We start from the raw sequence: 26,184 nt of genomic DNA, 5'->3' as shown, positions 1-26,184 counted from the left end.
TTTGCAGAGGAATGTTGCTGTCATTTCCACAGCGAAGCGCTGTTGGGCGGCTCAGCAGAGCGCAGCCCGGGCCGTCTGCGGGGCGGCCGCCGCGGGAGCCGTGCGGCGCTGCGGGCTCGGGCTGGGCGCTGCGGGCTCGGGCTGGGCGCTGCGGGCTCGGGCTGGGCGCTCTGGGCTCGGGCTGGGCGCTGCGGGCTCGGGCTGGGCGCTGCGGGCTCGGGCTGGGCGCTGCGGGCTCGGGCTGGACGCTGCGGGCTCGGGCTGGGCGCTGCCGGCTCGGGCTGGGCGCTCCGGGCTCCGGCTCGGCGCTCTGGGCTCGGGCTGGGCGCTCCGGGCTCCCGCTGCAGCAGCCGGCCCGGCGGTGCTGCGGCTGCTCGGCTGTCACAGGGGAGAGGCAGCAACAGCAGGAGAACGGCAATCCACATCCCTCTACTGAAATAAGCCATTAGTACTTCGAGTAAGCACTGGGGCTCTCAGTACAGCTTCCTGCCTGTGGTTACAGGTTATCAGAACTCTGCTATGGTATTTATACACAAGGAAAGCAAGTACTCTTAGGTTTTGTTCCATCCATATCATTCCTGTTAGTGCTCCAGTTTTATCCAGTTGGAAAAGCATGTATTTCATATCTGCTTTTGACCAAAATGTTCTTCAACTTGTCAGTATTAATCTTCACCTATAACCTGTTCATATTCCTCTGTCTTTGGTTATAGCCTTTCAGTTTCAAAGTATCAAATAACTCTGTACAACTGACAGACAGGACAAAGATCTCTTAACATTATGACATCGTGTAACTGCTTCCAGTCTGTTCCTTCCCTTATCCTTTTGCATATAGGAATGAAATAAATGAGACAGACAGGCTCCTATTTATACTACTGGTGCCAGACTGAACATTGTTGTATTGTCCATCCTTTCACAGTAGAGACAAGACTTTAAACTATTTACACATGTACTTTACTGCCACTAAATTAATTCCTTCTTACCTCCTCCTTAATTACCTAATGCATCATAATAGTGACATTTACTAAATAGATTATAGTCATCAGTAGAGAAAAGTATGGTGCTGTTATACAATTGTCTAATTCTTTGAAGAGTAAATCCAGTTCATATTAACATCAATGATTCACTGACTTCAATGGAAGAAAAACCAGGCCCTTAATCAGCAAGAAGAGTAGTGTCAGTCACACCGTGCAAGACCCAAACCATCGAAAGCATGTAAATGATCAAATAAGAGTTTCTGTTTTCAGCCTGCCCCACTTCATACATAATGAATAACTACTTGGTGTATGATTTAATCTTAAAATATTTTATTAAGCACAGATAATAATGCAGAAATCCATGTAATAAAACAACTTTAGAGAAAAAGCTAAGTTAAAGTGAGTTACTATAAATATTGCACTTAAAATTCTTATTTTACATACACAACTCCTTAAAAAACTGGACACTTATAAATTAACAGCTTCCAAGTAACTGGAATTTGGTATGTTTGAGATCAGATGGCTGTGCTGCAAATCTTCAGCTTTAAGACTTAGGAGGATCTGTTCTCGTCTCGGTAGGTACATGTGATGGACACCGCTTTGTGCCAGGGTGTGCTTAGGTGGACGGGAGGGAAATGGGGAGCATGGTCTTAGTGTTGACACTCAGTTGTATTTTCATGACTTATAGTAAGTGAAAAATATTTTTCAAGAGAGGTGATAGAATGCAGCTGCAGAGTTTAGTTATAACATGTTTTGTTTTTCAAGGCATTTAGGATCTTTGAATTCTTAGTCTTAAAACTCATGACAAAGCTGTTGGGAAAGACTTTGCCTCTACCGTCTTCTTCTACCTGGCCCATGATGATGTAGTTTAAACCTACAAAGGAGAGCATGATGTTACAAGACAGGAATCCAGGATGTGATTTGGTAAGTATAGTTCTTTATCTGTGGTCTCTATTCATTTGCACTCTGTTACCAAGGCCTTCTAACATTCTTTTCCTTCCTACCTAAAGCATGTACTTCCTTACTCATGTTTACCATGTTTGTTATGTAATAAAGTACAGTTACGTAAAAATCAGGTATATAGCTAAGTACTACATAATTAAATATATAGGAGATATTCATTAAATGTAGATTGTCAAATGAGTCTGAAAGACCCTAGGAATGTAGTATAAACACTGGATAACTTAGCTACTGACACCCAGAGTGGAAAGTATCACATTCATTTTGGATATTCTCTCATTTGCTCAGCCTGCAGGATAATGCACTTAAGGAATAATGCATTTAGGTCTTTTCGTTCCCTTTTCCTCCCCTAAAAGACGTGAGCATTTTCTAGACACATGGAGGGGCAGTCAGGCAAGCAAGGTGGGCTTAATGTGTGATAAGCCCTGGATTTGCAGAAATCAGACGGATTTGCATATTTTTATGGCTTAGAAGGGTTAGGGGTTTGCAAGGCCTTAGACGGGAAGGAGTGATGTTACAGGGGTATAAGCAGAAAAGGTTAGATATTAAGTAATGGCTATTAAATAATTCATGGGGATTTAGGAAGAGAAACAGAAGTGTGTGGCTTGGAGCCAGCAGTCTGCCTGCAAGGAGACCATTTGTTCCACCAAGGATATTATGATGTCTCCCAGCCAGGTGTCTGGCTTCCAGAGAACTAAAGGTAAAAGCAAAACCTACTTTCTGACAAGGATTTGTCACTTTGGTGCTGCCCACTTTGAATGCTTAAATACCAGTAGTATCCCCGATGTTATCAGGGTGGTTTTTTTGATGCTTATTAAATTATTTTGACTGCTTCCTGCTATGGTTCCATTTATGTTCTCCTGTTCTACCTGTTTACTCAGGATGCAGAGCTGAAAACTGGTTTCTGTTTTACTTAGTTACTTCAATGAAAGCTATTCTCAGTGTTTCTGCTGACACCATATAGGTAGCCCTTAACTGGAAATTATCTTGATTGATCTCCGTATAATACTGTTTAAGAGAGCTATAGAAATACTGACTGTTTGCAGATATAGAGTGGGCTTAATGCCACTAGTATTTCTACAGTAAATGTGTAAATATATTCAGGAGAGAAGCAACAGGGAAACATTGATTTTTGTCATTTGCTGTGACACACGGCTTTTCTAGTGTAGCATGCTGTCAGTTTTCCCTTCTAAATAACTGTTTATGAAAACTAACTCCGAAATACCTACATGAAAAAACAAAATCTGAGCTTTATTTGAGAGCACTAAATCAGGTTTTACTTTATATCACGTGCGTTTAAATATATATATATATATATATATATATATTTCAAACTCCTTTAATCTGAGTCTAATCCATTATAAGTAAAACTTAAAAATGCAATATAAACCTGCATAACTAGTTATTTAGATCTTAGATTGATTGTAAAAATAATTGCTGTAACTTTACTGATAGTGTTTTTAAGAACTGTTTTATTTTATAAACACACAAGGCAGTTATATTTGTGTACTTACCTCTTCTGATGAGAGGACACTGCTTACATACAACAATAATCTTGGCACTCATATTCTTGCCAGCTTGTTGAATTGCTAAATTTCCCTCCTTATAGACATTAATGATTGATATTGTAGCGTGCAGGCTGCCAGCCCGCGTTACTGCTGTGATTACGGTTCCAGTTATTACTAGAAGAAAATACATTTGATACACTTTTATTATTTTTTAGACATACATGTTGAGGCATCATAAAAAACAGGTAAGTATATTAGTCCATAATAAGGAAACAAACAATACTGGCAACAGTGATAAAAAATGTGGGTATCATCTGCATTAGATAACTCACTACTGACAACATTTGGTGGGACCAAATACAAAACTGTTCTTAGGATTTATCAGTCTTTTGCAAACCCAGTTCTAGGTTTCGATCGTTTCGATTCAGCAGTACAACAGATACCACTTTTAATGACTTATTTTAAAACAGTGGTGAAGTTGAATTGAAAACATTCTAGTAAAAAGCTGAATTCCCAGCTTTCGGACACCCTCACATGAGTAACGGGATAGTTAATGCCCTAGGAGCTAGATGTTGATCTGAGGCCTGATACTAATTTGCCAATTTCAGCTAAATTTAGACTACAGATTAGACATATCTCCTAAAGACCTCTCAGTATGAAAATAAAGATACCTTTTTCTTCCTGGCATGACCAGCTTAATTTGTAGGCCATCTTTCTTTATCAAACTGGAATGGTAAATAGCATTAGCAATTTCTTTTCTTCTCAGATCACCTTTTGTAAACAAGCTACTCTACCCTAGGATCAGTTAGAGCTTCAGTTATCAATTATGTGCAGCTGGATTTATTTTACAAATCTTCATAATCCACATTTTGGGTTAGGCATTTGTAAATTTACATTTTATCTTCCTTTAATCCAGAGCTTTTAATTAAATGGGAATGTCCGTGGTCAATCAAAAGAGAACTGCGGATGGTAAAAGGAAATGCATGATAAAATAGTTCTTATTTCCTAAATTCATTAAGTCAGCAAATGCACTTGGAATCAGTCATATTCTGCAAACAGCACATGTTGCGTTCTTACATTAGGATACACTTGCATAGCGTGGTCAGCAGGACAAGGGAAGTGATCCTTCCCCTGTACTCTGCATTAGTGAGGCCACACCTGGAGTATTGTGTTCAGTTCTGGGCCCCTCAGTTCAGGAAAGACATTGAAGTGCTGGAGCGGGTCCAGAGAAGAGCAACACGACTAGTGAAGGGACTTGAACATAAGACCTATGGGGAGAGGCTGAGGGAGCTGGGCTTGTTTAGTCTGGAGAAGAGGAGGCTTAGAGGTGACCTCATCACTCTCTATAACTACCTGAAGGGAAGTTATAGCCAGGTGGGGATTGGTCTCTTCTCCCAGGCAGTCAGCAACAGGACAAGGGGGCATGGGCTTAAACTCTGCCAGGGGAAATTTAGGCTGGATATTAGAAAGAAATTCTTTACAGAGAGAGTGGTCAGGCATTGGAATGGCTGCCCAGGGAGGTGGTGGACTCGCCGTCCCTGGAGGTTTTTAAACTGAGAGTGGGCATGGCACTTAGTGCCATGATCTAATAAACGGACTAGAGTTGGACCAAGGGTTGGACTCGATGATCTCTGAGGTCTTTTCCAACCCAGTCGATTCTGTGATTCACAGTGCATATAAAATATTTTTATTCTTACCCATGCCATGGAAAAGACTGAAAAAATTAATATATTTGACTTGTTTTTTTCTTTCCCTCCCTGCTTCTTTTGGTTTGGGGCCAGGCTACCCTGGGTGCAAATGACAACGGGCGGGTGTTGAGGAGAGGAGAGCGCCAGGCGGCAGCGACTCCGCTCTGCTGGGGTGCGGCCCCAGCCCGCGGCTGCTTTCTACCAAAATGATGCAAAGCTGCCGCCACCTTCCTAAAACAGCAGATTGATTGCCTCAGATCTCATAGGATCAGCTATAAATTAGAGGCAGATTAAAACAAACAAACAAAAAGGGCTGGTGGTGGGGAAAGCTGTCCCATCTCATTTTTAGGCATGTTACAGGGGATTAAAAAGAGCTTCCAGTATTAATACAGGAAAATACTCTGAAACAAAACTGGATAAACCAGCAGTGACAGTGCCATCCAAATATACAGCAGACGTCGTTTCTCCTGAGTGATTTGTGTCTGTGTATGGAAAGCAGTTTTTGTAAACTTCACGCCTGATAACTTCTTTCAAAAGTATTTTGGAAGTCTGTAAACTGCACAGTGGAATAGTCAGCAGGTGCAGCATAAAATGTGTATGAGCCGGTTATGGAGAAATGAGATGACAGTACAGTAACTGAATCAATACTTTCCTGTAGGAGATTGTCTGACACTGTCATTTACTTTTTGGATGGAAAATGTGTGTTTGTTTGAGACATACACACGCAGTGCCTTTTTCAGAATATTTCCAAGGATTTGTCGAGTGAAACATAGATACTAATGTCAGAAACACCCACAAGATGATGTAAAAACATAACCTATATATGAATGATAACTCAGAACTACCTCTGGTAAAACTCCTATGAGTCTAAAAATACAGTGCCAAGTGAATAGATAAAAAGAACCAACTTTGCTTCCTTACCAAAGTTGCTTGAACAATAATTGCTTTCGATAGTACCGCTCCTCTTGCACTTTTGCTGGCACAGGGCAACTGTAGGTTTCACAGCTTCTCGAGGAACAAAAAGTAAATTGAAATTAAAATGAGGTATTTGATACAAATGCAAAGAAATTTGTTAAAAAAAAAAAAAAAAGAAGAAAGATGAATCATCCTGATGTATAATTAACTAGCTCTGGTATTGCAGGGGATGACCACCACAATGACAATATTCCTTTTCTCTGCCATTGCCTCCAAGCATCATCCTTTCACACGTGTCTCAGCTACATATCTGTTCTAATGACCTTACAGAATGAGACGTTACAGAAAGTTTACCTTTGATCGCAGTGTGATCTTAACTATGCTGCTTATTGTGCCACTAATATTTAGTGTTGTTGCCATACAGCCCTAGTACTACATTTAAAGTATTGTAACATTATATTACAGTGACACTTCAGAGGGAGGGGGTGGCCTTTTATCTGAAATTACTGTCCTGTGATTGAAGAGATCACAGTTCAAATTCCTGACTCTTTTTTTCTACATTTTTCACATAGCGTCATGACACATTGTACTGGAGAATTGTTACTGATGACATTTTGAAGCACAACATAATAAATCTATTTAATAGTAGGGGTCAACATTTTGTTTCCGTAACAGAATGCTTTGTTTATAAGCAAGTGAATACGCTTTGCAGTTTTGTCCTCCTTGGGTGGATGTTAATGGTTTCTGTATTTCACTCAGCTAATCCTTTCTGTGTGATGTGTTGGGATGCAGTATTTTTAAGGCTTTTATGTCCTTTTCAAATTTGTTTGGAATTGGTCAATGACACCACAGTTATTGGAAACAGAGCTGAGACAGACAGATTAATAAAACCTAAACCCTACAGAACCCTAATTTCCAAGAAAACCTAAATTAGTTATGCAGAATATATTTGCATTTTTTACTTTCTTTAGAATGGAGCATTTTGTAGAACTTTTATTCAGCCCGTACTTTCTGAAAAATAACTTCTAACTAATTTTCCAATCAGTAATTTACATGTGTACTTCTCTTCTAATTGCATGAACTAATTGATTCTTTTTATACTTTTCCAGATTTCTGAGATTGAGCTGAATGGCATTAAAATTACTTTGTCTTCAGTGCTATGCCCATGACTGTTAGAAGATCTGCAAATTTGCTGGTTTGCCTTTCAAACCCAAAATTTAAAAATTGGACTCCGTATTTTTCATTGATTTGAGATTTTTTGGTTTCGTTAGTGTTTTGGGATTTTTTCAGTCTTCACATGATTGGTATTCAGTGTGACTCTTCAGACCATTCAATGCCTCCCACGAGGAGGAGTGTTCTGCACAGCAAGTCACTGTGTCTGTGGAGGCATCTCTAGTGGGATTGTACATGATGGAGCCTCAGTGCTACAGTCAGATCTACGTGGTCATGGGAGTGAAACTCCCTCTGTCATCACTTCTGCTGTCTTGATGTTTCTCCACAGTTCTTTCATACCGGCGTGTATTTTCTATTTTTAATTATATGCAGGGTTGCTTTTTATGAAGTGACGTCTGTGTGGAATACAGTGTAGAAATAATACACTATATTCAGCTCCTAGAACTTTAAATGCTAACTTTTTCAAATTATTATTTCGAATTACAGTTAGCACTTGGCAAGGTGCCATGCCAGTTAATTAGTTCTCCTGCTTCACAGCATCCATTGGTAGGTCAGGCAAGTACCTCAATGCCACATGCAGCAGGACCAAAACTAAGAATTTAATGTTCCTTGAGTCTCAGTTCAGTGTCCACAGCAGGAAGATAAGAAATGTAACATGAAGGTGAGTCACAGGTGTGTGCCACTATGGCAGCTGTCAAAAATTTATTGAGTGGCTTTGATTTTTCTAAATTTAAAACTGGGATTATGCATTACAAAATATTCTTGTTTGGTCTGTGTTTTGGTTCAAGTTTTACTTTAGAGTTTAGTAGATGTTGGTTGGTGACTTCGTTATGATTTGTCAGTAGAGGCTGCCTATTGTTTAGCAAAATATAAAGTGTCTACCATTTTACATGTAGCCATACTGTTAGGCAAATGTATGACTTGATTCAGTGAAATAAGAAAATAAATTACTTAACCATATGTTTTGGATTAATCTTCATTACTTTTATTAATGTATTGTATAGCATTTATTTATTTCTTCAACTACCAATATTTTGATGTAAGACAGAGACCGAGGTAATTTTGGAAAATGGCTACTAAAGTTAAATATTTCATTAACGCCTGGAGTTCTGTGCAAGTTTGAACAGGTGTGATTTGCAAGATAATAAGCTATTTGAACTGGATGCTTCTGAATGCAAATGATTGACTGGAAATTTAACTAAACCATCGAGGTCTGGTGTACTTTGGTTTGTTTTTAAGATCAGAGATGCCTATGCCATGCATAATTGATCAGATGTTGAAAGGACTTCTTATTTCTGTCTGTCTAACAAGTCCTTTTGAACACCTTCCCTCTGTTGCCCTCTCATGGATGATTTTACATTGCTTTTATTATCTAACACTGATGTTGTCATAACAATTGATTTGGAATTAATTAGTGAAGTCCATCTCTTTCGCATGTGCACACACAAACAGCTCACAGAGCAAAACTCAGTGGCAAAACCCTGAACACAAACACAGCGTGAGATACCTGACAGAGCTGAATTATTTATTATTAGAGTAGCAGTCACAACAGGATGATTTACAGATCATTATGGTTTCATTTGTATAATGCTTATTTTCATCTGGTTTAAATACCTTTCATTATCAGTATTTAAGCACCACAGCTTCTTGGATTCCTGCTGACAGGCCATTGCTGTCCTGACTTTTGATGCCTTTTAAGTATAAATCAGGTTATGTGTTGCAAAAACATCATAAATAATTTGGTTTTGTGCTATAAGGGCATCTTAAATCTCTCACATCCAAGTTATAGAAATTGTAAGAATTTATCCCTTCAGTGTCTCTGTAATGAGGTAGTTTTGGCAATACCTTCAGAGAAATCCTCCTCTGATCTTTCATATATGCTGTCTAGTCTTAAATATAAAAGGAAACTTATTTTTAGTGTGACATATTTCTTTATAAGTTCCAAACCCTGATCTTTTTTAAAATAAAAATAATTCTAGGAGGGTGTCATGTTGACAGGATGTCGCCAGAATCTGAAGAGGGCTCAGGTGGCTTCCATACCGATTTTCCTTCATCTTAATAACTAGGTGAAGAAAAATAGGGCCAGATTTTTACATATTAACACATACAGAAGAAAGAGTTCCTTTAAATAAAACTATTTCCTAGAATATTTAGAACTTCTTATGCAAAAGAATTTTGTTCATCAATTTTTCTAGTTAACTGTCTACAATTGAGAAGACAGGAAAACTCTCAGCAGAAGCGAGTTACTGTTAGACTGATCTCTTGTCTGCATAGATTTCCTTTTAATAATGTTAAGTAGATTCTCCTTTGAGTATATTAAGATATTCCCTTGAGTATATTAATTTTAATTCATTCTCTCAACACTTGAAATACTAACAAACCATAAAACTAATTTTTCATATACTTTCTATAACATTTTTCCATAACCTTCTCCTTGTACTGGAATAATTTATTTTTCTAAGAAATAAAATAAAGCCAGTAAAACTTACTTGAGGTAGCAGGGAGTGTTGTAGTAGTAGGCGGAACAGTAGTTGCGGGTAACTTTTTTGGTCTAAATTTATAATGGCCAATAAAGCCATCAGCTGTTAAGCTTAAATCAGACAAAAACTGAATGAGCAACTCATTTCTCTCAGACAAAATAGGCCTGAAATAGAAAACCAAAATATTTCCATTGTTTTGAATGTCAAAGACAAAAAACATTAATAGCCTTCTAACAACAACACTTTAATTATTGGTCTGAATGCAGTATCTGCCCTCAGACTAACACTGAAATACATGTTTCTTTGCTGGCATGTCAGACACTGGTGCTGTGAGTGTGAAACTCATTCTGATGAATCATCTAAACCTCTGGTTCCTGAAGGTTCTGTCAGTATGCGGATCTTTAAGTTCTTCTGCGTGACTTCATTGCAGACTTCACTTCCATGGAATGGAAGGGGTTAGATTAACACAATGGGAAAATGTATTGAAGAAATCCTCAGTGTGAACCTGAGGTAAGTAAATGGGTTTCTTTATTTGTTTTTGTTTAATGAAAAACATATTACACATTTGGAAGGCCTTAAGAAAATGAATTTAATGTTGGGTTATGTAATTCTTTGACAAAAACACTACAAATAAAATGGTTTGGGTTATTATTTCTTTATGTGGTTTCGGTTTTTGTCAATGTTTTGATATTCATTACCAAGACCTTGCGGGTAATTTCTTAGGATTTGAAATGTCAAGGACAAGCACTGTTCAGTGTATTAGTTTTCAGTTCATAAACTGCACAGTACCTACTGTGACCCTGCCTCTGGGTGTGGATGGAGTGCAATGACGCTTCATTCGAGACTACTGTTAGAGAAAACCATGTGGAATGCAAGTCTTGCCAAAGCAGCACTTCTCTCCCTCTTTTGAGCCTTCTACAGACCTCGTCTCAATATTCATTAATAATAATTAACACAAATTTTTCAAGCAAAACCACAGTTTTTGGAAAAAGAAAGAAAAATCTAGGAGCAAAATAATCTTGGTGAGGGGAGAAGAAAATAGAAAGTGGTTTTTAGATGTAGTTTTACTAAAATAACTGTGTTGTTTCTTCCCAGGAAGCCTGACAGTTCCTGAGCAGGACTTCTTCAAAACATTTAATCAGGCTGCCGAAGTAAAAACTCGTGATCATCTCCCAGAGTTTTGGCAGGTGTTCCAGAAATCAGTTTACTCTGATGGCTGAGTGTGACAAAACCAAAAGTAAGTGCCTGGTTATCTGGAATTCTATAGATTTACAGATGCTGTGGTAGTTGCAGGCTTTGCTTGCTGCAGAATTGACCCAGGCTGTGGACGCAGGAGGGCACAGATGATCAGCTGCCCGAGAGCCTTGTTCTGCTTCCTCAGCACCAGGGCTACAACAGCACTTCTGAAAAATGTCACCTACTCTGTGTATCCTGTCTTTTTAAAAAAGGCTTTTTGTGTGAGAGGCAGGGGTTTTTGAGTCATTACTTCTCCTAATAAATGGTGCTTATTATGTATACCATTAATTTACGTATCATAGTAATTGTATTTAGGAATCAGGTATGTGGTTACACTGTACGCTCACTCGTCTGCAGTTGGATCTGAATTCATCACTGCATCACCAAACCAGTTCAAGGTATCCACTTTACTCATACTTTTTATGTGTACTGTTTCTGTTACAGAATGCCATGTTACATTATCTTCTGGTTAATGAGTTCCACCTTGTATAATTAGTGTCAGACAAGCAACCAATACTCTTTATAGAAGGCTCGCTTCACAATTCAGTTTACACACAATGATTTCTGGCTCTTTTACAACACTGGTCTTGTCCTTACTGTTTTTCTGAATCCAGCTGATAAATTTTGATGAGAATTGTGCAAAGCTAGTGGAAAATCCCCAAGAGCCATACTTTCCCCCTTCCACTAGATATATAAGCTGCCTATATACAACTCTACAAGGGAAAGTGACTGTGTTGAGGCTCTATCTTGGATTTCTGGTTAGAAAGCAATGCTATCCTAAAAGTGACTTTCAGGACACTTAAATGTTCTGTAACAAGAAATGTCATCTCTAAGCTCTGTAGCCTGGGTCTGAGCCCAGTCTTCTGCCCTTGCACAAAGTCCAAACTAACATCTCTGGATGTTGAAGCCCATTAGGGCTTGGCAGACCAATTTACAGCTTTGAGATGCTGTGGGGATAGATGCCAAGCCACAGTTAAGAGGTGGTTTAGGAAGCTGCTGGTTGGAGCCAGGGCTAGTCATGGACAGAGAGAGAAAAGGGAAAACCTAGGGACAGACAAGATACTGAGCAGCTCCTGGAAGTTCAATTGGATGTAGAAAGTGTCATATTTAATTTAAAAAAAAAAAAAAATATATATATATATATCTATCTTTCTGAAGCCTAGTACAGAACAGTTAACAAAATGACACATAGTGGTAGTGAAGTTCATAACTGAAGATAGTTACTTACGCTGGTGGACTGTCCCCGCAGTACTTCCCAATTCTTTTAGCGTCATTGATTTCCCCACCATTAAACACTGCGACATAGTCGTATCTGCAGTAGTTGTCTCTCTCCACATCAAACTTCTCAAACTTTAACTCTATTAGCTGCAGGGAAAGTATAAATAACTCATGCAGGTTTTGCTGTGCAGAATAATGTTTCTTATAGTAAGTGACCTCTTCATATGAACTACTAATCCATTTTCTATAAAGTCCTTAATCCACTTGATTGTGGAGTAACATATTTTAATCCACGTGACTTCTCTCCAACAAATGGTTCAACATATGACTCTAATATTCTATAAAACATTTATTTTGTTCTCAAATATATGCAAGTAACTTCTCATAAAGTTGTTTTTATGAGTGAATGAAAACAGGATAGTATCTATTAGGTATTATGCTGCTTTTAAAATAACTATAACAAATCTAAACCAGAGAAAAGGGGCTTTTAATGTCATCGTATCACCCAAGATATGCTAAAAAAAAAAAGGGCAAATTTGGCAAGAGTCATTTCACTGAATTCATCAAGAGCAAGGTCTGAATCATTGTGTTTGCCAATACTGTGCTTACATGATGCAGAAACAAAAAGGTCAGAAACAAAAATAGTGATAGCAATAAAATTAGTAAATAGTAAGACTAAAACCAAGAGAAAGTAAGTAGTTAAAGGAATTGTATTTCCATACACGATTTCCTTAAATGTTGGGGCTTTACAGTTTGTGAGAACTAGTATAACTCTGGTAGTTCCAGTGTTGATGCTACTATCTCCAGCATGACTTCTATTTATGGACTTTTCTACTTCAAAAAGAAAAGCAATGTACAAGAAAACAGAAATGGAATTTACTACTCTGAGGCGAAGTCCTGCAGTATGTTTGTCAGTTGTGTGTAGCAAGGAAGGAAAACACAACATAACTGCACAATTGAAACAGAGGCAATATCTGCATTCAGGCCGCACAACAGTATTTAAATCACCTTCCCATAATGAGGCTTCAATGACAACACTGAATTGTGTTGATTGTAGATATGCAGAATTTCTCTTTAAAGATCTGTCTCAAACAAAGATGATATTAGATCTTTTAAGGCTGTACAAAGAAAAAGGAATAATTTCTACATCGCATGCACTTTATTTGATTTACTGACATAGTAAAAATGAACTTGTTCCACATTAATAGTAATGATAGCCTGATATCACCTGATGTCTTAGTTTTCCCTGGATATGCTTTTGCACTATTCAAAAGTGTAAGGCATCATTTTGTTTCCCATAAAGTATGAGTAACCTAGGGGGACTTTTTTCAGAGATGAGTAACATGCTTGTTTCAAATACCTTGTCACCGTGATGAAAAAATGCACTTTAAATGGAAGTACCCATCAGAATAATATGCTTCTGATAAAAAAGATGGTATAGAAAGAAGTAATGCAACTAGGAGCAGAAGTGCTACGTTTTTCCACATGCAGGCAAAACAGCAGGCCACAATATCTACTTTACTATTGTTCCTAAGTGAACTTTGCACTAATAAAGAACTATTTCATGATAGAACAGAAGCTCTTCATGATCATGAGAATCTCCTCCATGTTCTGTAACAAACGAAGTAATTATTGGGTTGTATTAGAAGCGAAGGAGTGCTTTGTTTTACTGCTCAGATGCTTGTGAAAGGAAAGTACAGACAGCGGCACCTGAACTTTGGCAAATGAAGAGTGAACAGCTTTTCATGTGCACTTGGAGAGAGATGCTTATTCACTACTTTCAAAAATGGCTTTTGTCACTGACAAAATTCTGCCTCATTTGCATGCAAACAACCATTACTGCACTACATGAAAAATATGTATTTGGAAATTTGTAGATTCATGGATGTTCAAAAGGCACAGCATATAATGTCCTTATTTTTATGCTTACATAGCCTTTCTTAAATCTTCTCTACAAGCTTAGGAAAAGTTTTAGGCTTATCTAGAGATATTTGGAAAGAACCAAAGTAATCTGCAGTTTACAGATAAGGTTTTAAAAATCACTGCCTATCTACAGGATTGTTAAATGACCTGTATCTAGCAAGCAAGGAATGTGGATTAAAGATGAGTACAGGAAAGACTAAGCTGACATATTGCTTCAGTTCAAGGGAGAAACTATCTTGGGAAATGGAAAAGTATGAAAGATCTGAAGAATATATTTATCTGGGGCAGCTTTTTTTATATGGAGGATTACAGTCATGAGCAGAAGATTAAGAGGAAAGTTGTCTTTACATGTAGAGGAATTTAAGAAGCTGGACATGGTTAAGAAAAGCAACCTACCAAACATGCCTGGTCGACCAAAACATTCAATCATTGTAGAATTCCTGCCAAGGTACAGAGCAGATGGCTTGGCAACGACCAGAAAATGTAAAGCTAGAATTGCAATTAGCCCTACAGCGTAGGGAACACACTTGTGTTTGCCATGTGTGGCAAACGGTGGCAAATGAGCCCTCTTCATCTGCTGTCACATCTCTTCAGGTCTTAACAAAGTGGTAACAGATGCTCTGAGGGCATCTGGCTAATTAAGCAAGCATGTTATGAGATGGAGCCTTCAGAATATGAAATAAAACAAACTTTATGAAATGCACATTGAAAATCTCTGTGCAGGATATATCTGAATACATTCCCTTTACCATAAGCAGAATAAATAATTTCTGCTTTAAATAAATTCAATCAGCTCTGCCTGTGTACCTCAATAACAAACCGCAGCAACACCAAAAATACTTCAAATGTTGTTAGACTTAAACCTAGAACTGGTCATCATTGTGTTTGGTCCTGAGATCATCACCTGCCCTAACTTAATTTGCATGATGTTGTGCTAATTAACAAAATCACCTTAAAAAAAAAAAAGTTTTAAAAGCCTCACCATTCACAGATGCTTTTAAAAGTTAAATTTAGGGGAAAGTACCAATGCACAGAAGCGGACACGCAATGCTGAGAAGGCACAGGAGTCACTGGAGCGAGGCAGGTACCAGATCAGAGGAAAGCAGCTATCACTGGAGGGTAGGTGTCCTGTGCTCCTTGCACAAACCCAACTCAGATTTCAGCCAAATTGTGTTTTAGTTGTTTCAGTGCAAGGCGGGCAGCGTGCTGTGCAAGCGGGCTGTTGGTGCAGTGTCAGTCCGTGCAGGTGATGGCAGCTGGGCCACACTGGCGGGCAATGGCAGCCCCTTACCTGGTTCTTCGGGGCGACGATGTGCCAGGAGCAGGTAACTCCAGCCGGGTAGTCTCGCTCTGGCCAGTTGGGCGTTTGGAAGGACCCCGATGGCTTCTCCAGTCGTCCCCCACAGTACTGATCCCCTGCAAGTACAGTGCACGGTGCTGACCACAGTGGAAGGAGGACGCGGGTGACCCACGGAACAGGCTCTGTGGACAGCCCATGACGGAGCGGGGCTTTTTCCTCCATATCTCTCTTCCCAGTCTCAAATTACAAAGCTACATCAGGTATGTAATTCTTATTTATAACATAATTATGAACCTTCTTATTAAATTATCACATTACAGTAATTTAATATATCTTTCCAGAAGTTATCAATACAAGGATAGAACTGAAAGGACTAATGTATTACTCATCACCTGTATTGCGTCTTCCACATAACCCGTCTAGGCTGGTGCCATGCTGACAGCAAAAGCCTTGAAGAAGAGTCTCTCAGCAGAGCGATACCACCTCCCTGCAACCCCCCAGCTTCGCCCAGCTCTTGGCCTTCCCAAGCACAAGGCAATACCTTTATGTTTAATAATCCCTAAAAGATTTTTCTTTCACGTGTTTTTCTAATTGTTTTTAAACCAGTGTAGAAATCCACAGTCCCCAATGTCCCCTGGCACAGAACTCCATCACTTTACAGCTCAGACAAAAAATGCCCTCTCCTCTCCTTTGCCGCCACTTGCTCATCTGTTTTTGGTTTTGAAGAGACAGCGACTGTGGTCCCCATTCACCTCCTCCGTACCGGTCATGACTTTAGAGCCCTCTCCTACACTGCCCTTGCCCGTCTCTTTTCCAGCATGAAGAGGTCCATTCTGTGCAGCTCATCTTTGTGTAGAACATGTTCCTTAACTCTGCCATATTTGTTGTCTCCGATCACTTCTGAGAGTTTTATTATATCCTAGCATGAGATGGGAACATCAGAATAGCACACAGTATTCAAGGTGCAGATGCATTTATGGATTTACAGTGACTAAATTTGTTGGTGGTGGTGGTCTTTATTCCTTTTTAAAAAATTGTTAACTTTATGTTTCTTTTTGGTAACTATTGAGCACTGGATTGATGCTCAACTATGTTTTAATAAATTATCTATTTTACATGTAAGATCTCATTCCTAAGCGATAGTAGTCAATTCAGAGCCCATTGTACTGTACATAAAGTTAGGGTGTTTTCCCCTTATTTGCCACATTTATCCATATGGAATTTTGCCTGCCATTTTATTGACTAGTTATTGCCACAATGCTGCTAGGTGCAATTATTCTGCAAATCTTACAGTGTTAGCCCTCTTCTTTACTATTTCTTTACTAACTACAGTGGTTAAACAGTTATACTTTGCTATTTGCTAAGTGAGATAATTAATATGTTGAACCACACAATCCCTTATATCTCTGGCATCCCATCTTTTTAAGCATTAATGTGGCTCTCCATGGAGTTGTACAGCCATATTTGTCTTCAGTGCACATGTAATTGTTAATTACCTCTTTCATGGGGTTCTGCTGCAGAAAACTTTGCAATGAATCCACTTCCAGCAGTATTAGCATCTGAAGTCATCTGCACCAACATTTTATTGCTGTTGGATATGAGGGCACCTGGTTTCACTGTACCACAGAACCTGCCGATGCGTTGTCCATTGGCATGGCCGTTGTATATATCCACAAAATCATATCGGCACAAGTTGTCACTTTCCAGGTCTAGATATCTAAAAGAAAGAACCACCACTTTTCCTTCTGGGACCTGCAGAGAGAGAGGGATGGAGACATGTATCTTGAAATGTGACTGACACCACGTATCTATCTGATCCCACTATTTGCATGAGTATTTTCATATCCTTCACTTCTTGCCAGGTAAGCCTTTTTTTGTCATCTATAGTCCAGGCAGAGTGGTTTGGAAATCATATTGGACCAATCATAAGAACAAAGCTCTGGCCATCTCTGTTGCCATTATTTTCTTCCTGATTCAGAGTATTGTCTCACCATCACCACCCAGTTCAGTTTGGCATGTTTCTCTTATTTTCTGCTGGAAGTATGCAAACAGCCACGCAGCTCCCTGTCACCAAGTAAGGTGAGGAGGGTGAGATTAACATGGTTGAAAAAAATATGGAACAAGCAATTTACAATTTTGAACAAATGAAATGGACTCTCTTATCTTGCTGATTTGTGCCATAAAATTTCATAGTTTGAAGGGTTTTTTAATGTACTGACACGTGACTTACATTTATAAATAAAATTGGAAACTTTATGGTTATTGCTGTACAACCCTAAAATTTAGCTATTGGAGTAGGTACATTTAGCTCGAAGGCTGCAGCGAAAGAATTGTATTTGGAAAGAATATGTGAAACTATAAACAGAGAGTTCAAAAGAACCATTAGTGTGTGTCCTCACTACAGAAGAGAGTTTTGTTTTCCAAAATGTCAGGAAACATAAGTCAGGGCAAATCTTACATGTCTGCGTCTGTGGACATTGCAAAAGAGGCAAGACTACTGAGAAGGATGTAAATCAAGAGAGCAAAATAGTTTACAAGGAGGAGAACATGTCCTGGGATATAGTTGCAAGCTTTTAAGAGAATAAGCAGCATACTGAGAAGACTCTTCTAACAGAGCACTCAATGCTATGTTAACAGGACAGGGAGAAGGGAAACAGTATTTTAAAGTATAGAGAGTCCTTAGACTGGCAGAGTGTAATTATCTGCATTCAATTCATAGCCCAGTAGAGTGGTTACCCATTAAAATAACTGCAGCTGTTCTGTTTTACTGAGACACTGCTATTATTTTCTGCTTTAAATACATACCACACACTTAACATATCTGTAAGTCCGTATTTAAGACACTTTAAGAGTTCATTATTTTTTTTCTTTCCTTAACAGTGACTCATTTTAAAACACCAGCTTGAGATAAACTATTCCTATACGAAATTGTCAAACAGTGTTTGCACTCTGTGAGTTCCAACAATTAAAAATGCCTTGTCAGGTATAGATGGAAGTGCTACACATGGAAATGACCACTTAACCCACAGAAGATACTTACACAGGCAGCAGCTCTTATGTTGTGAAAAATGTGCTGTAGACATGTTGAGGTTACTCAATCATGCAGCTGCTTTTATGTCCAGCACTGATACTGACCCTGCAGCTGGACAGACTTCTGCATGAGCTGTTTCCAGCTGCCCGGGTCCACGTACCCGCTGGCTGACCAGCCCCGCTGCAGCTCCTGTCACTGGCGTCACAGTATTTTCCTTTAGTTCTTGTTTAAAGTTCTCTCAAAAATGCATTCCATTCCCCCGTGCTGACGTACACCACTACTACTACATCAAAACCACAAACTCATCTAATCTTAGCCAGAAATTGCAAAGCACAATGACTGTATTTCAGAAAACTTTAAAGCCAGATGTTAAACTTACACTCCTGGAGTGAGCAAACCTTATAGCTGGTATCAGAAAATAACCCACATGTATATTTAGTCAGCATAAGGCCAATATAGACACATGGTCACATTGTAAGATATTCTGTGAAAGCAATATGAATCTTTGAATTGCTGCTCTCACAGCTAAGTCTCTTATTATTGCATTCACTTGTCTTCTGGTCTTAATCACTAAGAAGCATTAAGACATGGTCATTTTAACAGGAAAAAGAGCTAAAAGGAATTTGGTATTCCTGTCAGAAGACCTAAGTGTTATTTATGGTTTACTACAAACTTCATGTGACCAGACAAATCAGTTCAAAAATGCTTGCTGTAAAGTCAGTTATCATGTTTTAGTATAGACAGAGCTGCTATGCCTACAGTTAAGATTGTCCAACATTTTCCACTACAAAACACTGCTTATAGTGTCTTGCAGCTTGGCTGCAACTTACTCATCTTTAAGAAGCTTCCCCTTTTCCCCCCACTGTTTGTGAAATTCGAGCAGAAGTTGCTCCATCATATTAGATTAAATAGTTTTGTCAGTGCTTATGAGATTTTTCCCTCCTTTCTCAGCTTGAATTGCCTCTTTGAAGTCACCTACTCCCTCCCTGAGTTTGAAGAAGGAAGTTGAAATGTGAGAAGTGGCTGGTTCTGGGGTAAGAAAAGGTCTTTTTGCTGTCCTTGTAGAAATGTATTCAGATTTAGCCAAGTGGTTACCCCTCAGTGACGCTGGCGGGTGCTCACTGAGAGCGCGTTGAGCCAGCCCTGCCCTGCTCGCGCCAGCATCACAGCACTCAGCCTTGCCCTGCGTCTTCTGCTCCCTCGTGCTGCCCCAAGGGACGTGGGGAACCAGGACGTGGGACTGACCCGCGCTGAAAAGGGAGAGGATGCTGGCAAAGCTGCCAAACTCCAAATTGCCAGACAACCATCCACTCAAGTCCTGGGTTTTCTGTTTCATGGTGTAAGTAATTCTGTGCAGTGTTGCACGCTTCCTTCTCCACTCTCCACCACTGATTGTGTTATACTATACTAAGTTACATTATCTATTTATATTTCATTATAGTATTTAATCTCTCTAGCTTCTATTTGTTCAGTCTACTTGATCTTGGTCAAGACTGTTCCCCATAGATGTACTGAGTTTCTCAGTTTGGTTTCATGACAGTCTGTAAGAAAATGTGTAGGAGAAACTGAGCTACATGGTCATGGATGTTTAACAAGGAGCCAACTCCAGACTTCAGTTGTCAAAATCATCCTTGCTCACATTTAGCTGAAATTTGGGGAGCACTGGGTCCCTTAATCTCAGTCACTACTTACTTACTGCCATTACTTTATAAAATAATGTAATTGCCTATTAAAATAATATTTGTCACTATTCACAAAAATAACAAATTTGTTCCAGCATGTTAAATCAATTAAAACTTTGTGATCTGAGCAGATGACATTTAGGAGGGCAGAGGATGGTGATTCCACATTCTGGCAGGAGCTGGTCCAGTTTGCAGCTATTTCCAAGGAGTCCCACCCTAAATACAGGCATCTTTGCAAAACAATACTTTTCTTTCATTTCCATCATTTCCCTTTATTAGATGTTGAAAAGTAATGTGCTAAAATCTGCCAATGTTTATCCTAGAACATTTAAAGTATTGCTTCATGAGAAACACAGGGGAGAATGCAGAGGCCAGTATGACTCAGTTGTGTTTACTTTGAGCCACATCCGAGCCTGATGCAGTAAGATGATGGGATACCTCAGAGGGAGAACTGGAAGGAATTGCAGCTCTTCTTAAGACAATAAAAAAGAAGAGGAGTCAAAGGAAGAGTGTGATGCTTCCCCGGCAGGGTGTGCCTTATTTTTATGTTTTATCCACCCAGCTGGTATCTTTCAGCAGAGGCACTTTAGCTTCTGCCTCTCCTTGTCACATGCTGGGTGACTGACCCATACTTGTCCTTTGCTTCCCTTCTTAACTCTGTGAACTTCTTTAGGATCAGATATCATGATGCTAACCTCATATGAAGGATGCCTTACTCTTATTGAAGGTTAAAGGAAAACAGCACTCTCTGAATTTTTAGGGGGAGTTTTTCTAGACCGTAATTCCCTAAAATAGTCTATGTCCATTATTAACCTCTTAAATAGGGCATGATTATTTTATATATACAACCCACCACAAAATAAGGTCCCTAGATTTTTTTGTTATCATTCTTTGCAGGTATTTAATATAATGTTAATCAAAGTTCACTTACATTTAAAGTAGTTAAGCTGTGTTTCTGTAGTTGTTCTGACTAAACACAAAGCCCTCTTGATCATTGTGTCTCTTTCAGTTTCTGAGGAGGATTCCCAAACTGTCATACTTTTAAAAATTACTTGGCTTCGATTATTTGCTTCAAAAATAATCTTTTGATGAGGAAAACCCCTTAAATGCCAGCTTAGTAAGAAAATATTTTGCCTAATTTTTAAACCTGTACTGTACATGGATTTAATATGTTTTGGTATATGTTTAATACCAAAATGTTGATTGTATGTTTTGCCATAGCAGTCTTAGGTAGACTTAGAAAATACTTCAGCCACTTGCAAGCCAAACATGTTATTTCTCTCTACTGAGAATGAATGTGAAAGTTATTTGGTTTTACATCCTGGGAAGAAGCACAGCTCCAGCCTAGTTGCTGCTTCCCTGGCTCCATCCTCTCCAGCCACAAATGAACAATTAAAAAAAACCAAATCCTATTAGCTTGCTCTCCCTGACAAAGGCACCAGATTCTATTCAACTATTTCTTTTCTGGCAATACAACCATCGATAAAGATCTGTTCTCTACTGGAAGGGCAGTTTCACAGTGACAGGGGAAAATGAATGCTAAAATGTAGAGAAAATGATTTAAAATACTTCAATACCCCAGGGCAGGTTCCCAACTCTCCTGGTAAGTACATTTTTCAAACCTTGCTTATTGTCAGCAAACCTGCTGGAACACAGCTCCTGAACTTATAAAAATACAACCTTACATAACTCTTGACAGTCTTCAGTAGTATTGTCGCACATAAAGTCATCAGAGTTTTATGGGAATTACACAGTCTGCCAGAAAAACACAGGACAACAGTCCAGATTCTTGGACTATGTGACACATTTATGTGAGGTGATGGCCAGGAAGGATTATAGAGTATTAAAAGTAAATGTATATGACATATTTTAGATAAAGCCATATACATTACTATAAGAAAGGAAATAGCTGTACAAATGACTCCTTAGCAAAGCCAGCTAAAAGCTGCTGGGTAGTCTGCCAAAGTTGTAATATAACCACAAGCATGTGCTGAACACTTCTTAGAGCTCTTAGAATAGAGAAGCTGTTTTTTTAGCCAGCTGAAAAAGTCCCAGTCCCTTGAAATAACAGAACCATAATTGAGTTAGAGAGACTCTTCTAGCTTTAGCAAACCAGTTGGAAAGATTTCAGCTGATACCTGAATGCTACGTTGCTTTATCTGTATCACCCATAACATTTTCTAAACTTATTTTCTTCTACATAATGAATTAGCTGTCACTCTGTCTCTCTGTGAATTTCTTCTATAGACGAGATCCTGTATTTGAGAAAACAACAGCTTCATGCTTCTTGTGAGCCAGACACAAAGTGAATCAATGTGTCTTGCAGACTTGTCAGATCCTGCATTAGACAGAGTGTTTTCAGGAAGGTGTTCACAGCCCTTGGCTAAAACGGACAGGCAAAAAGTCTTAGTCACCTTCTAAGATCAGATGATAAATGAGGAAGCCTAACAGTAACTACAGCATATTTCTTCATTGCAGTGTAACTGGCTTTTTAGTGGTATTGCAAGCTATTCAGCAGTATCTGGTGAAAGGATTTTGTTGTTTAAATTCCTGCTAACCAAACCCTTTAGGGTACCGCTTTGCCTCAGTCTGGTAAATCATCTTGTTTTTTTAAAGAGGGATCAGGCTTAGTCTTGCAAATTTTGTAGTCCTTGCCTTCTACACAGTCGACAGGGGGAAAAATCAACTTAGTGAGCTTAGTGAGCAATATTGTCTAACAGGGGTTAAATTAGTTGGGGGCGTAAGAAATCCTGGTCTACTACAGTTGTGTGGCCCTTCTCTGGCTTTGGGGGAGCTCCAGGGAACAGGTATGAGGCAGTTGAAGAGCAGGAGCAAATGGCAGAACAGCAGAAAAGTGGGAATTGGGATGACCATGAAATGCCAGAAGCGGAGTTCCTCCCACGGTCAGTAAAGTCCAAGTACAGACACAGCTCTGGTATGGCTTTGTGGTAACTTTTCACAATGTTCAGGCTAACCTGGACACTCACATCTTGACAGTAAGAGCCCCATTAAGTCTGCAATGAAACCACTCTGTATGGACTCTTTAAATACAATCAATTGCTCTCTTCTCCCTCTACCCCAAATATATGATGAAGGGTATATGCATGGGATGCTTGAGTAAATGCTTCTTCAGTGCTGGCTCCATTTGTAATCCAAATTTTTTTAATGGTATAAATGTTATGCTGTTATAATCAAAATTATTATTTACCTCCAGATTCAATTTTGAACTTCTTAAGATCTCATACTGAGTTATAGTGGTAAACTAACTTTGGAGTTTTTTTCTCTTTTACTTAAGGCATGTGTGTATGATTCCAAATGCAATTTGTGTCTGCTTTTCAGATCGTAAAGTAGGCCATGCTAATTGCTGTAATCTCAGCCCCTTGACCGCAGGAAGCAAGTTTATTGATGAGCATACACGGTATTTCACATCATACTCTTCTGAAGAAAGTCAGTCACTGATCAAAGGTAGCCTCTAACTTGGCCCTAATAATAATGCAACATAAAGGTGCAGAAAGCAACTGTTGTAGCTTCACTGGTGTCCGTCAGATAAAACGATTAAAATTACATCACTCGTTTGGTACGAGAATCATTTTAACTGAACACTGTAAACAGATCAATGTCTCCTGCTTTGCGTCAGCATCTCTATAGTAGCAGGAGACAATTATCCTGTGACATCCTATTCTGCTGCCAACACCTAGCCTGTAATGCAGTCTTTGAACTGAACTTCTCTTTAGTGATCCTGTCAACACACAGACTAATTTATTTTTTTATGCTTTTTTTTTTTATATAAGCACATATTCTAGGTCTGAATATCACAGGAGTTCTTAGTGAACTGTGCCTAAAAAATGGAGAGAAAATTTGGTGGTCAATTTTAGACAGCTTAATTTGTGTGATGTGAGGAAAAGTAATAATTCACTCAAACCCCTTCTGAGTCTGTGGGTAAGGTCACGTCCAGCACTGAAGTGTTTAGTCCTAGTTGTTTAATGGCATTTGCTGTCCATGAAGATGATGTTTCTGCCGTACAGTCTCATTTCAGCATCAAAATATCAATCGTACCGCATGCTCTCACACGGTCACTTATAAATGTAACAACACCTTCCTGTTGCTTTCTCAGCTTGCTGTATGACAAGCTCCAGATGTCCCGGTTGGCAGAACACTGTTATTAGCACACTGCAGGCAAACCTGCCTGAATTTTTGGGTTTTTTTTTGAAACTTTCTATGTTTTCTTGCCAATGGATTTTGCTTTTCGCTATGTGCACCTCAAAGCTTTAATCCATTTGATCTAACTATTGCTTTCTGCAGTGACTTGAAAGGGTAGAAGTTTGTTTTCAAGTGGATTAATTTAAAACAATTGGAGATGTATCTATGGAAGTCAATGAAAATTTGCTTCTGACATTAGGCGAGGTCAGTTCTATTTCAGCCACTATTATCATATTACAGCAACCCTAAAAAGTTCCAGATAGTTGAGCTGCTCTGAGTTACTGAGTTCATTATTGCATATATGTTATCCAATATAAAACACTGGCATTAACGATAAATAGTTCTTCATTGTCTTCAGCACTGATTTTGTGATAGTAAAAATTCTTACTGTGATTTTCCAAGTACATTTGCTGTTTGGAGGGTAGACTCCAGGAAATCCTTCACTCCCAATAAACCCTGACTCTCCAGATACAACTCCTCCACATGCAAATGTAGGCCTGAGGATAATAGGAAAAATAGTGCTTAAATTTTAAATATATTTCATTTATTCTTTATATAATAGTAAAGAGACATGGACTGTCTTAGAAACACAGCTAAAATACTTAAAAGCATTGCTAACTTTAAACATATGTTTCATTACTTACATAAGTTAATTACTGACACAGACTGTGCAATTTAACATGCAAACTTAGGTGTAGAGCAAATGAACTGCTTGGACCTTAATTCTGGGTTTACACAGATTTATCCTTCTTTCTTTAATTCATAAGATGGAAGATGCAGTGCTGTGATACATACATCATTGCAAATTGCTATTATAATGAAAAAATATTTAAAAGTCATTAGTAATGACTTTTTATAGCATGTATAATAGTTAAAATAGCACAGTAATAAAAATAACTTTACATTTCTATCTGTTCCACCCTGAAATGCTTTAACTACTTTAATCAAGTAAGTTGCTTTGGAAGTTTTCTATACCACAGGAACACAATCCCCGATGCCTGCAAGTCCTGCTACTCCAGCCTGGTGATGCATCATACGTCTCGATGTTGACGATGTGAGATGTGCAGGGCTACAAAGGTCAGGTGCAGGCCCCTGCTCCAGCATCGCGCTGCGGGGAGCCCAGACAAACCTCTGAGAACCACAGCGTTAGTGCTGAGGGCAGGAGCCCTGCCAAGCTTTAGTTATTGGGATATAATATAATATATCGTATCACACCGGATTGTAGCATATCAGTGTTATGTTCTACTCTGTTACCTGTTATCTGGGGGCTGTTTCCGTGGAAAAAGCCCCTGTCCCTGCCCTCCCAGGACGCACTAACGGGCTGCAGAACACCCGCGGGTGCCGCCCGGGCAGAGCGGGGTGTCCGCGCACCGCATGTACGCGCGTTGGGCACCGCTCCTGCGGAGGGAAGGAGGGGAGGGGCGCTGCGCGGAGGGGGGCGCGGTACCTGTGCGGCGGGGCCGCGGGTCGCGCCGCCGCCAGCAGCAGCAGCGGCAGCAGCAGCGGCAGCGGCGGCCGCGGGGCGGCGGGCGGCATCTCCGGGCGGCGGCGGCTGGGGCAGGGCTGGGGCCACGGAGCCGCTCCTCGGGCTGCCGCCTGCTCCTCCCGTGTGCGCTCGGGCCGGGGGAGGAGGCAAAGGCTTCCGCGGCCCTCCGCCCCGGGGGCAGGGCAGTGCCGGGCAGGGGCCGTGCCGGGCAGGGCCGCCCGCCCTCCGTCCGTGGGGCGCGGCGCTGCGCGGCCGCGGAGCCGTGGGCGCTGCTGGCTCTTCCCTTGGGGGCCCTGCCTGGCTGCGCCCAGCCCCGCCCTGGTGTCCCCTGGGGGAGGTGGGCGGCGGTGCTGCAGCCGGGGCCCCGGGGGCACCCCCGGCACGCCGTACTTTGCGCACGCAGGGACCCC

The 26,184-nt window shown here is 39.9% G+C and overlaps 1 protein-coding gene across 2 annotated transcripts; it reads right to left on the bottom strand.

Annotated features, from left to right (window-relative positions):
* Positions 1-1,282: 1,282 nt before the first annotated feature.
* On the bottom strand, positions 1,283-25,927 carry PCOLCE2 (procollagen C-endopeptidase enhancer 2). 2 transcript variants are annotated; one of them, XM_082057149.1, is made up of 9 exons: positions 25,736-25,927; positions 24,677-24,785; positions 16,872-17,127; positions 15,367-15,491; positions 12,163-12,299; positions 9,708-9,862; positions 6,052-6,138; positions 3,449-3,616; positions 1,283-1,848 (listed from the first exon to the last, which is right to left on the bottom strand). In XM_082057149.1, exons 1-9 carry the CDS (start codon positions 25,822-25,824, stop codon positions 1,712-1,714), a joined length of 1,263 nt encoding a protein of 420 aa, XP_081913275.1. In that variant the 5' UTR covers positions 25,825-25,927; the 3' UTR covers positions 1,283-1,711. The 2 variants fall into 2 exon arrangements, with proteins under 2 accessions (XP_081913275.1, XP_081913276.1); XM_082057150.1 differs by having other exon boundaries at positions 6,052-6,135.
* Between the last annotated feature and the right edge of the window lie 257 nt (positions 25,928-26,184).

This window comes from Streptopelia decaocto (assembly GCF_964273445.1).
Source record: "Streptopelia decaocto genome assembly, chromosome: 6".
Lineage (NCBI taxonomy): Eukaryota > Metazoa > Chordata > Aves > Columbiformes > Columbidae > Streptopelia > Streptopelia decaocto.
Note: the sequence above shows the minus strand (reverse complement) of the source record. Positions and strands in the feature narration are given on the sequence as shown.